This window comes from Sciurus vulgaris (genome assembly GCF_902686455.1).
Source record: "Sciurus vulgaris genome assembly, chromosome: 3".
Classification (NCBI taxonomy): domain Eukaryota; kingdom Metazoa; phylum Chordata; class Mammalia; order Rodentia; family Sciuridae; genus Sciurus; species Sciurus vulgaris.
This window is the reverse complement of record NC_136463.1, coordinates 35,581,129-35,594,900: the sequence shown is the minus strand read 5'-3', so window position 1 is coordinate 35,594,900 and position 13,772 is coordinate 35,581,129. Positions and strand designations below refer to the sequence as shown.

At 34.9% G+C, this 13,772-nt stretch overlaps 2 protein-coding genes across 2 annotated transcripts in view; both read right to left on the bottom strand.

Moving 5' to 3' along the window:
- VMP1 (vacuole membrane protein 1) overlaps window positions 1–13,772 on the bottom strand; it is a 118,832-nt gene that overhangs the window by 32,053 nt on the left and 73,007 nt on the right. The gene's annotated exons all lie outside the window — the stretch shown is intronic.
- LOC306657747 (large ribosomal subunit protein eL19-like) lies at window positions 6,086–6,753 on the bottom strand. Its single transcript, XM_079134043.1, has one exon. It carries the CDS (start codon window positions 6,728–6,730, stop codon window positions 6,140–6,142), a length of 591 nt encoding a protein of 196 aa, XP_078990169.1. The 5' UTR covers window positions 6,731–6,753; the 3' UTR covers window positions 6,086–6,139.

Genomic DNA, 13,772 nt, shown 5'->3' with positions numbered 1-13,772 from the left:
TATACATCACCTAATATACTAATACTGGCCTACCACATCTACCTTTTTTTCTTTCCTTCTACAAAAAAAGATACTTCAGTCTACAGAAGTTCAAAGAAACATGTTTCCTTTTGTAAAGTTTTTTATCTTTTTGATATAGGAGTTTCACTACATTTTCCAGGCTGACCTTGAATTTGCGACTCTCGTGCCTCAGCTCAGGCATTATAGGTGTGCCCCACTGCACTGGTTAAGAAACATGCTTTTTTAAAAAAACCTGAAAAAGATGACAATTCAGTAGAGGGACCATTGCTAGCAAAGGAGAATAAAAAGTAAGTAGTAATTTTTTTTCCCTTTGGGGTAGAATCTCTGAAGAGAAATTAGGCAAAAGCAAAGAAAATTAGACTCCCTGTTCTTTTAAATGCCTGAGTGCCCATCACCAGTGATCCTTAAGGGTACTTCAAGGATCTTATATTTGAGTGAAAAGAGTTAATCTATCCAAATGAGTAAAGTAGAAACCCCCTTTAATCTCTTTTTTTTTTTAATTTGAAGCTACTTTGTATTATGAGGAAAGCTAGCAAAGTGCCTTTTTAATACAGATTTTTACTTTTTAGAAATGGTGAAAATCATCTATTAAAAATGGATTTCATGGATTTCATGTATTTAATACACAGTGACCATGGTACTTTCAGTTCCTATAATTTTTCCCCCAGTCTTTCACAATATTCTCAGAATTATAATTACATACCAAAATAACCCATAAACATTAATTGAAATTAAACTAATATGAAATCTACACAGTTGTTTTCGTCACAAGAAATAAACAATAGCTGAATATGTAGTTTGATGGATTATTTTCTTGATTTTTTTCCATGACAGTGTAACAATAAAAACATACACACTCAGAGAAGCACTGTTAATATTTGTACTAAACTAAAATACTTTACAATAACTCATGAAGTAACTCATGCTTAGATTTCATAAACAATTTTAGTTTATTGTTTTTTAATTTTAAACTTATTTTAATATTGAAGTCATATAAGTAAAGCTTACTCACATGGCTTTAAAGGCTTTATTAAAAAATTTTTTTGGTGGGGGGGTAGACAGAATTCATGCCTTCAAGTGTTCTATCACTGAAACATTCTCAGCTCTAAAAATTTTATTGAAACATTACTTATTGTCCAAAATATTTTACATATTAAATATAATTTTACTTTTTTGTTGATCTATAGTTTTAAAAGTTCTTTATTTTCTTAAAACCATTTCAGTACTTTTTCACTATCTGTATAATTTGGCAGCTCTTTTCATGTTGATTTTAGAATAATATTGCCCATGAATTAAAATACTTATATTCCCATGTGAATAAAAAAAAAAATTGCAGTGCTAGGTAGGGACAGAACCCAGGGCCTTGCTTATGCTAAGCAAGTGATTTGCCACTGAGCTCTATCACCACCTCAAAATATCTCTTTATCTCTCTTTCTCTCTCTTTGTACCAGGGATTGAATCCAATGGCACTTAACCACTGAGCCATATCCCTAACCTCCACCCCCTCTTTTTTTTTTTTTAATTGAGATAGGGCCTTGCTAAGTTGCTTAGGGCCTCACTAAATTGCTGAGGCTGGCCTCAAATTTGTGATCTTTCTGTCTCAGCCTCCCATTTCCATGGGATTACAGGTATGTATCACCACACCTGGCAAAAACTCAGTTTAACAGAACCATTTAACAAATTGAATAAAATTTACTGTTCTATTTTAGTCTAAGTAAAAATAATCCAAGTCAAAATGTGTACCAATAATAAACAACATTTTTGAGAAAAAACAGAAAAGATTACTAAACAAATCGGTATGTTAGGTATTCAACAGATCACATTAAATAACAAAGGGAAAAATGCTTAATTTTATAGTTTTGTACATGGGAACAATGTAGCAAGTCCAATATGGTTACTTCCTCAAGTGTCATTCTTCATTTTTTCAAAAAACTAAAAACAAATTCCTTTTAATAGTTTCATTTCTCTGTATTTACATTTCACAACTTTTACCTATTTCACAATTTTAAGTGCCTCAGAGAACATTCTCATTCTCTAGATGTTTTAAAAATAAATAACACATTTACAATTAGTGATTATGTATCATTTTCTCCTTTCTTCAGAGAAAGAAATAATTTATAGGTAAATAAAATTACTTTTACCACCATACCCACAGTGACTAAATATAACCAATCCTATTTCCCTTTACCCCCCACCCAAAAACTGAGGATTGAACCCAGGGATGCTTTACCATTGAGGTACATCCCCAGTCCTTTTTATTTTTTGGTGCCAGGGATTGAGCCCAGGGGTGCATAATCACTGAGCTACATCCCAGCTCTCTCCTTTTTTTTTTTGTAAATTTTTAAATTAAATTAAATTAAATATTTGTTTGTTTACTTATTTATTCGGTACCAGGGATTGAACCTAGGGTGCTTAACTACTGAGCCACATTTCAGTCTTTTTATTTTTTTGGTTTTAGGAATTGAACTCAGGGGCACTTAACTACCTCCCCAGTCCTTTTTTGTATTTTGAGACAGGGTCTCACTGAGTTGCTTAGTGCCTCACTAAATTGCTGAGGTTGGTTTTGAATTTGCAATCCTCCTGCCTCAGCTTCCTGAGTCACTGGGATTACAGGTGTGCACCACTGTGCCCAGTTTATTTTTATTTTTTAAAACTTAAAGACAGGGTCTCACAAAGACACCCAGGCTGTGTCTCAGATTTGTGGTCTTCCTGCCTTATCCTCTGGAATAACTGTGGCTATAGGCATATGCCACAGTGTCCCACCATCCTTTTTTTAAAATAAATACCTCAGGTATTTATCATGAACTTGGTCAGTGACTCATCACTACTTTAAGACTGATTGCTACAATCCATCTTCCTGCTTCGTCTCCCAAGCTTCTGGGATTACAAGCTTGAACCACCATGCCTGGCATCAACCTACTTTTGAAAGAGGAGGAGACAAAAGGAAAAATTTCCTAAACATTAAAACAAGACCAAGGAAAATGAGTTACAGTCATTCCTATCACTGAGAGTTTTAAGGACTAAGAAAGAAAAATAGACATAACCTTAAAATATAAATATTTCTGTACCACTATTCCCTTCCTCCCTCTCTCCCTCCTTCCCTCCTTTCCTTCCTTCTTTCTATCAGGGACTGAACCCAGGAGCACTTCATCACTGAGCCACATCCCCAGCTTTTTTTATTTTGAGACAGGATCTTGCTAAATTGCTAAGACTGGTCTTGAACTTGCAATCCTCCTGAGTGTCTGGGATTACAGGTGTGTGCTACTGCTTCTGGCTACGTTGTTTTTTTCCTAAGAAAACACTTATGATTAAGGAAGAGGAGAAACTACAAGGCTAATAATTATAATGTTTCCAAATGCTAATCTTTTAATCTAATAATATTAGCTTGAATCTAAATATATAAAATAACATTTATTGGGCTGGTGTTGTGGCTCAGGGTTAGAAGTGCTTGCCTGGAGTGAGGCACTGGGTTCAATCCTCAATACCACATAAAAATGAATAAATAAAATAAAGGTATTATGTTCATCTACAACTAAAAAAAATTTTAAAAATAAAATAACATTTATCTTCAAATAGTGACAATAAACCTTATTCATCATGATTACCACATGAAAAGACCTCTTTAAAAGCATCAGAAAAATCACAGAAAATGTCAAATGAATATAACATTTCTGGAGAAAAATGTGTTTATTTAGTATCTTACAGAGGTTTAAATTGCCTGACTTTATAATTCCTTATATGTTAAAATTTCTGCTGACCTAATGTTCTTGGATTTGGTCCTGAAGTGGCTCCACAGCAATATTAAAAATCACTGAGCAACTGTTTCAATAATTCCTCATGAAAAATAAGTTTATGTTAAAATACACTGTATTTGTGAAGTTCTTCTGCCACCTTAAAATTGCTTGCTGGTTCCTATGTCCTGGTTAAGTATGTGTGCTGAGCAACTAAAACTCTATTAAGCAGAAATGAAATTAAACAGTAATGATTTAATATTATAAACTATTTCAGCCTGAATGACTATGAAATCATAACTTATTCTTCTGTCTCTGACCCAACATGGTGGTGCATCCCTATGATCTCAGCTACTTGTAAGACTGAGGCAGAAGGACCACAAGTTGGAGATCAACCTTGGCAACTTAGTGAGACCTTGTTTCAAAATTTAAAAAATGAACAGGACTGGCAATGTAGCTCAGTGGTAGAGCTCCCTGGGTTCAATCCCCAGTACCAAACACAACAAAATAAACGAGTTAAAAAAGGGCTAGGAATGTAGTTCTTTAGTAAATTGCCCGAGTTTAATGTCCAGTAACCAAAAAATAAAAAGTAAAAATAAAGAGCAGGCTGGGGGTGTGGTTCTGAGCACTTACTATATACAAGGCCCTGGGTTTGATCCCTAGTACTGCAAATAAAAAATAATAAAAACATAGAGCATTAGAGTACAAAAAATATTTTATCGCATTCTTGATTTCCTCAACAATGTTAATTACTTATATATTTTTAAATTTAATTTATTTTAATTTAATTTAATATTTATTTATTTATTTATTTATTTTGTGGTGCTGGGGATTGAACCCAGGGTCTTGTGCTTGCGAGGCAAGCACTCTACCAACTGAGCCATCTCCCCAGCCCCCTAATTACTTATATTTTAATATTGCACATTCAAGTAGGTCTCCTCTAAATAAAGCATATTTTAAAGAGTCATTTAATCTTTTTTTTTTTTTTTGGTGCTGGAGATTGAACCCAGAAACTTGTGCATGTGCAGGTAATAAGGCAAGCATTCTACCAACTGACCTATATCCCCGGACCTAATCTGTTTTTTAATTATAACATTTTAATATATCACTAATGTTATAATTTTAATACATCATTTAATCTGTTTTTTAAATTATAACAATAATGAACTCAAACACACATAGTATAAAGATAATTTCTGGTTAGGGCATACATTCTAGAATTATAATAAAAGTAGGAATTTTTAAAAATTTTGAGTTGTAGATGGACATAATAACTTTATCTATTTATGTGGTGCTGAGATTGAACCCAGTTCCTCACATGTGCTAGGCAAGCATTCTACCATTTGGCCACAACCCCATCCAAGTAGGAATATTTTTAAGATCTTCTTTCTTTCTTTTTCTTTTTTTGTGAGCTGGGGAATCAACCTAGGTCTTGAGAAAGTTATATCCCTAGCCTAAAAGTAATGATATTAATGAAATAAGTATCCACAGGAGATTGATTCTAGTTTCTTATATAAAGTGGTATATAATATTTGCATATAACCTAAGCACATCCTGCCAAATACATTAAATCATCTCTACATTACTTATAATACTTAGTATAATATTAATGCTATGCAAATAGTTGTTATACTGTATTGTATTTTAATTTGTGCATTTGTGTGCGTGTGTGTGTGGGGAGGGGGGAAGCTGCAAGGCTGGGAATTGAATCCAGAACCTCACGGGTTCTAGGCAAATGCTCTATAACTGAGCTATATCTCCAGTCTGATTTGTATTATTTTTGTCAATGCATTTTTATATTTTATTGCCGTTTTCTAAATCTGGCTAAATATGGTTGATGTGAAGTGCTGACTTAAGTTAGTAAATTTTAAATTACTATCTATAAGATGCTAAATTATAAAATGCACATTTACCAAGAAAGAATGATCAGAACTGAGTTGTGAAACTACTGAAAATGAGAAATTTTAACATCCATCTGATAGTTTTAACAGCTGGATGCCAAGCATAAAATCAGAGATGAGCATTAGAATTTTTATGTATGTATATATCAGAAATTAGGGTAAAACAATAATTGTTATAGAATATATAACATGAACACAATTCAGAAAGGAATACAAATTTTTTTGGAGACTTTTTTTTTTTCTTTTTGTAGTACTGGGGAGTGGACAGTGGACAGAGGAGTATTTTACCACTGCGCTATATCCCCAATCCATTTTTTTGCGGTGCTGGGGATTGAACCCAGGGCCTTGTACTTGCAAGGCAAGCACTCTACCAACTGAGCTATATCCCCATTCTGCCAATCCATTTTTTTTTTTTTTTTTAAACAGATAAAGCTTGTTTTTATTTCAAGGATTGAGACCACCATGTACAGACACAAGAGGGGAGCTTTATTTCTTGGTCTCTTCCTCCTTGGACAGAGTCTTGATGATCTCTTCCTTCTTGGCCTGTAGGCGTTCCTCACGGCTCTTGCGTGCCTCCTTGGTCTTAGACCTGCGGGCCTCAGCCTGGTCAACCAGGAGCTTCTTGCGGGCCTTATCTGCCTTCAACTTGTGGATGTGTTCCATGAGAATCCGCTTGTTTTTGAACACATTCCCCTTTACCTTCAGGTACAGGCTGTGATACATGTGACGGTCAATCTTCTTAGATTCACGGTATCTCCTGAGCAGCCTACGCAGAATCCGCATCCTCCTCATCCAGGTTACCTTCTCCGGCATTCGAGCATTAGCTGTGCCCTTTCGCTTACCTATGCCCATATGCCTGCCCTTCCGGCGAGCCAATGTATTTTTCCGGCATCGAGCCCAGGAATGGACAGTCACTGGTTTGCGGATGATTAGCCCATCTTTGATCAGCTTTCGGATCTGCTGACGAGAGTTGGCATTGGCGATTTCATTGGTCTCATTGGGGTCCAACCAGACCTTCTTTTTCCCACAGCGGAGGACGCAGGAGGCAAGCCTCTTCTGCAGCCTGAGCATACTCATGGCTGCGGCTGCGACAGCGAAAGGAAAGACTCTGCCAATCCATTTTTTAAAAAATATTTTTTAATTGTAGATGGACACAATACCTTTATTTTTTATTTATTTATTTTTATGAGGTGCTAAGGATCGAACCCCATGCCTCACACATGCTAGGTAAGGGTTCTATCACTGAGCTACAATCCCAGCACCCCCAATCCTTTAAATTTGTTTAAATTTTGAAAATAGTAGTTCTTATTCATATATACATAAATATATAATATAATTATATTTCTTTAAATTTCACTGTGAAAATCCAGTTGTAACAAATAGCATTTTTATTTTATTTTATTTTATTTTATTTTTATGTGGTGCTGAGGATGGAACCCAGTGTCTCACACATGCTAGGCAAGCACTCTATCACTGAGCTACAGACCCAGTCCCAGCATCTTCTTTTTTAACAAAAAGAATAAAACTGTGAGACCACATGTTTGACACAAGTAAATACTATCTGCTATGGTTTGAATGTCCCCTGTAGTAGTTACAAACTTGATATGCCCATGTGACGCTCCTGAGAGGAACCTTTAAGAGGTGATCAAGGTCAAGTAGTCTGTTCTCATAAATGGATTAAAGCCATCGGAGTGGGTCAATTATAAAAGGAAAGAGTTAGACCCCCTTTTTCCTCTCTTCTGTCATATGATGTCTTTTACCATGTTATCATATAGTAAGAAAGCCCTTATCAGACATAGTTCCTACATGGACTTTGTGGCATTCAGAACAAAGAGCCAAATAAACCTGTATTATTTAAATTTACCCACTTTGTGATAGTCTGCTATGGAAGGAAAAAAACAACCTAAAATACTATTTCTAGATTATTTCAGTTACAAAAACCCATAGGCTCTACAATGTGAGTACAATATATTTTTGTACTGTGGTCCATAGTTAAACCCAAAACACCCAAAGTCATTGGTCAAAACTAACTGACCAAAAGTAATTAATTTGTGGCACTTCAAAAGTTAAGTGAGAATAGGGCTAGAATAGAACCACAGTAGAGTGTGGCCTGTATATGCAAGATGCTGGGTTTGATGCCCAGCACCACAATAAATAGATAGTTAGATTAAAAAAAAAAAAAGTAAGACCAGTACTTTTTTCTCTTAAAAAATATATATGAAGGTGAGGTATGCTGGTGCACACCTGTAATCCCTGAGTCAGGGTTGAGGCAGAAGGATCTGCCAGGTTTAGCAACGTTGTGAGGCCCTAAGCAACTTAGTGGGATCTTAACTCAAAATAAAAAAATAAAAAGGTCTGGGGATATAGCTCAGTGGTAAAGCACCCTGGGTTCAATCCCCAGTACAAAATACAAATAATTCATTTTGAACAACATACACTTGAGAATACTGTGCTAAAAAGAAGCCATCAACTATTTCTGGGTCAAGATCAGGTTTACAAGCATTTCTGTATGTGGGGTGGGGAAAAGGGAATAGTACAAATATTTTTCAAAGTAAGGTACAACATATATACAGTATACAAATCTAAAATGTACATCTTGATGAAATTTTACAAAAAACATACCCATGAAACTACTGCTGAGGTCTAGAGACAAAACATGACCAGAACCCCCAGAAACCCCACTGGTGGCACTCCTAGTAATTATTTCTTCCCTCAGAATAACCACTATCATCAACTTTGTTACTATGGCTTTAGCTTTTCCTATTTTTTAAATTTATATAAATGGAATTATATAATATGTCCTCCTTTATGCTTGGTTTCTTTAGCTCAACATTATATCCAGTTGATTCAAGCATAATGCTGCATGTAGCAGTAATCAACTTGTTCTCACTGCTGTATGTTATGCTATTGTATGAATATACCACAACTTATTCTATTGTTGGTATACATTAGAGTTGTTTCCAATTTGGGGCTATTATAAATAATGTGGCCATGAATGTTGCTGTACAGATCTTTTGGCACAACTTTCTCATGAACATAAACCTGCAAATGGAATTGCTGGACCATAGGAAATGTATATGTTTAATATTAGTGGATAGTGCCAGTTTAAGAAAGTAATTCTAATCTGAATTACTTTTAATATTGCTTCTATGATGCCAATTTATAATAGATCTCAGTGGAAAAAATCTAAAATGTGTTTCCTCTTTTTTAGATGGCTCTAAACAGTGTTTGCGGTAATTAGCAGCTTTGTTAATGTAAACATGAAAACTGAATATAAAAAGCAAATAATTACATTCAAATTTGGGTTAAGTAATTGATGCGTACCCATATTAGGGAATGGGAGGATTAAAACCAGTGTCTCTCACTTGATTCTGTCACTGAGCTACATTCCCAGTGGCCCCCTCCCCCTTCAATTTTATTTTGAGACTGGGTCTTCAGGATCTTACTTTGTTTCCCAGGCTGGCCTTGAACTTGAGATCCTTCTAAGTAGTAGCGGGGATTACGGATATGTAATTTTGTCCTTGGATGTATGCCATGCAGTGTACTGACATAAACTATAACAACTATGTTATTAGGTGATAAGATTTTGTGGGACAATTGTTGTGTGTGCTATTCACTGAAGATGAAAATGTCAATATGTGGCACATACAACATATTGTGGTACTATACTTTTTTGGCATGTGAGTGTTAGGGAATGAACCCATGGCTTCACACATGTTAAGCATATAGTCTACCTATACTTCCTATTCTTTTTTTTTTTTTTTTTTTTTTTTTTTTTTTGCGGAGCTGGGGATTGAACCGAGGGCCCTGTGCTTGTATGGCAAGCACTTTACCAACTGAGCTATCTCCCCAGCCCCTATATTCCCTATTCTTGAGAGAAGCACTGCATTACTAATGATTATACCTATTTCTGGAGATCTCTACACTGCAATTTAAAATCAGGATAGCCATATTTTTACATAAAAGATCCAATATAAGAAACAAGGAAAGGAGACTCAGAAATCTCTTGACAGATTCAACAAGAAAGAGTTGTACATCTACCATGATAAACCAAACACCTTGGCTAATTAGAAATAAAACATCTTTGTCATGGAAAATAAGCATTAACAGTTATTCTGCTGTCCTTGTTTTCCACTAAACTCTGATCTTGGGCCAGAACCCCTGTGAATACTCTTTAGTTGTAAGAGTGAGTAGGTTTGTATTTAATATGCTAGCAATTTGCAAATCGATGAGCAAAAACATAGAAGCAGAAATAATCTATTGGTCCAAGTTTCAATGAAAGAGGATTTTCTAAAGGCATTTTACAAAAGGTTTTTGAAACACAAACCTGAATATAACCCCTTTAGTTTAACAAAGATAACCGAATGCTTACCCATTGCTTACTTTTTTCATATCTGTAAACAGGTGTAGAAATGTAAAGAGCAAAGCAGACACAAACAAAATGATATTTCACTCCAATGTCCAAAGCAAACTAAGAAGAAAAACCTCAAATATGTATTCCTTATTGGGCTTTTTATTGATTGGGCTGCATTAACCTCTTTTTAAAAATTTTTTTATTTGTTCTAATTAATTATACATGACAGCAGAATGCATTTATACATTTTGATAAATCATACATAAATGGAGTCTAATTTCTCATTTTTTGACTGTACAATATTGTAGGATCACATTGGTCATGCAGTCATATATGTACATGAGGTAATAATGTCTGTTTCACACTACTATCCTTCTCTCCTATACCCCCTCCCTTCCCTTCACTCCCCTGTAACCAATCTAAAGTAACTCTATTCTTCCCTAGCCCCATCCCCCTCTTATTGTGAATAAGCATCGGCATATCAGAGAAAACATTTGGCCTTTGTTTTTTTAGTTTGGCTTATTTCCCTTAGCATGATATTCTCCAACTCCATCTATTTACCAGCAAATGCTATAATTTCATTCCTTTTAAAGGCTGAGTAATATTCCATTACTTACACTCTACTCACACACACAACACACACACACACCACATTTTCTTTATCCATTCACATCTGTTGAAGGGTACCTAGGTTGGTTCCACAGTTTATCTACTGTGAGTTGAGTTGCTATAAACACTGAAATGGCTGTGTCACTGTAGTAGGCTGATTTTAAGTCCTTTGGGTATAAAATGAGGAGTGGGATAACTGGGTCAAATGGTGGTTCATTCAAAGTTTTCTGAGGAATCTCCATTCTGCTTTCCATGACAGTTGTGCCATTTTGCATTCCCACTAGATGTATGAGTGTACTTTTACCCCACATCCTCGCCAACATTTGTTGCTTGTATTCTTGATAATTGCCATTCTGAATAGAGTGACATGAAATCTTAGTTTTGATTTGCATTTCTCTAATTGCTAGAGATGTTGAACAGTTTTTCATATATTTATTGATTGACTGTATATTTTCTTCTGTCACATGTCTGTTCAGTTCCTTAGTCCATATATTGATTGCGTAATCAGTTTTTTTTTTTGGTGTTACATTTTTTAAGTTCTTTATATATCCTAGAGATTAATGTTTTATCTGAGGTGCATGTGGTAAAAGATTTTCTCCCAATCTGTAGGCTCTCTCTTCACATTATTGTTTCTTTTGCTGAGAAGAAGCTTTTTAGTTTGAATTCATCCCACTTAATGATTCCTGATTTAGCTTCTTGGGCTTTAGGGGTCTTGTTAAGGAATAAGGTCTTATTTTCACTTGAAAAATACTCTGGTTTCAATTAAAATTGCTTAATCATCAAAACAAATACATTTCTATTTTGATTTAATCAGAGTGCTAAGTAAAATATGGCTAGAATATCTTTTTTTTTTTTTTTTTTTTAAATAATGCTAGGGATTGAACCCAGATCTTCACATATGCTAAACAAATGCTCTACCACTGAGCTACATTCCCAGTCCTCTGTAGTCTTTCTTGTGTGGAATAACTGGCTCAAGATTTTTTAGAATTTTTTTCTCTTTCTATAGTTTGTTACAAAAAAGTAATTAGAATAAAAAAATTTAAGAGGTTGGATTTAGATATTGTCACTAAATTTATTTTTTTTAAGTAAGCAAGCCTAGCCAAAAGATGACAAGGTTACAGAAATGCACACATAAAAACAAATGAACTCAGAAATGCACGATGAACAGATAAGTTTCCCAGTGGCTACTCATTTAAGCAGCTTGCATCAGATCATTCTAGTTCAGTTACTTAATCCTACAGGAATAGGTTAAAGAATTAGAAGAATCAGAAGAAGAAGGATTCAAGTCTGAGAGTGGGGTGGCAAGTGAAGAATTCAGAATAAAGTGGAAGCTTCCTGAGAAAGCAAATAAAAGGAGGCATGGAGAATTCCATTGTAAATTGTGCTGAAAAACTACAACTACTGAACATTCTAAGTGCTGCCTTTTCTTGCTGAACAAAATGCAAGAAAGTGACCTTTGATACCAAAACCTAACTGCACTAATAGTTGAAATATTCTGCAAAAGAATCCATCAAGAGATCACTTGAAATTGCTTAATCTTGATGGGACCTTGTGGTAAAATCATGAGCCAGCTTTGAAAGATCTAGCAGGCTTGTCTTTTCAAAAACTGTTATTGGGTGTGGTTGGTTGATTCTGAAAGGAGAAACTACAGTAAACCTTGGTAGCTTTGACAAAGTCTTTAATGATAAAGAATGGGTTTAACATGTGTCTCTAATGTTCATTTTGATAAAATTCATCAGTTTAACTCTATGCAAACAAGCAGAGATCCTGAGAGCAGGAAGCTTTTCTATGGAACTCCTGATGCAACACAAACCATAACAGTAACTGCAAAGCTTAATGCAAACCCTCTAGAGTCCACGTTGACAAATTCTTTAACAAGCCCTGTGGTTACAGGGAAGCTGGTTTCACTCTGACTCACTCCTGCTCAAACAGTTTACTGGAAATGAAGAGGAGGGGGAATTTTCAGAGAAGTCATGTGATGGCCAGACAAACCACAACCAGTGAAGGTTCAACAGAGTCAAAAACAGGTCCCAGCAACAACTGACACAGTGTTCAAACGGCACTAAAGCATATGAAAATAAGTCCTGTTTGGTTTCTGATCACCTATACCATGAGCTCTTTGATAAATCTGTGTATGTAATGGAACAGATATTTCAGAGGGGGGAAAACCCAGCAGGTATTAACATGGTATAGGCAACTGCAAACACTTCATAAGAAAATGTGCTTAATAAAAAATAACATAAATGGAACACTAAAGCACTTGAGTGTATAAATAATCATTATCAAACGCTCTAAATGCAAATGATCAACACACATATTTTATCTTTATCAAAAGAACCTTAAAAGAACCCTTCATTTTCACTTTGTATTTTGTCAAGGATATTCACTAGGAAAATTCTAGATAAAAAGGAACTAAGAACCTCATAACTGATGAATTTTTTTTGGTATTATATGTTTTCACTAATAAAATAATGCAAATAATTAAGTTAAACATTTTTTTGGACTTGATTTTTTTTTTTTTTTTTTTTTTTTTGTGCTGGGGATCGAACCCAGGGCCTTGGGCTTCCAAGGCAAGCACTCTACCGACTGAGCTATCTCCCCAGACCCTGGACTTGAATTTAATACAAACTAGTTGGGGAAAAGTTAGCTAGAATTTAAACTTAATTTGGGAATTTACTCTCAATATACAGATTAAGTGGCAAATATTAATTGATTTAAATACTGCCATCCTAAAGAGAACCTAAAAATGCTCATTTAAAATAAAATTAATTCCAGAAACTACAAAATAGCCTTTGAGGAAATGATCATCCTAAGATAGTTTACAGACACATGCATAAGACTCAATAGAAAGGTAAGCTAATAAAAATGAATATGGAGAAGAAACAGCATTCCTCTAAGGGTAAAGCTTTAGGAGTTCTAAATTTCTGATTTTACCTTCTGATAGCAATGATAATAAAAAACAGTAAATTTCACACAGCAACCTAACACTGTGAAAAAAGAATAGAAGTAGCATGTCATTTGTACAGATGGCATTTGGCAATCTGATAGCTATCTTATTAAAAAATACTCTTCCAAGTAATAGGCACAACATTCCTACTCTGTTGTGTAAGCTTTAAATTAAAAAATTCCATATCTACCCCCAGACTCCCACTGTAT

Coding starts and splice junctions, on each gene's coding strand:
- LOC306657747 (XM_079134043.1), bottom strand. CDS start 6,730: ATGAGTATGCTCAGGCTGCAGAAGAGGCTTGCCTCCTGCGTCCTCCGC.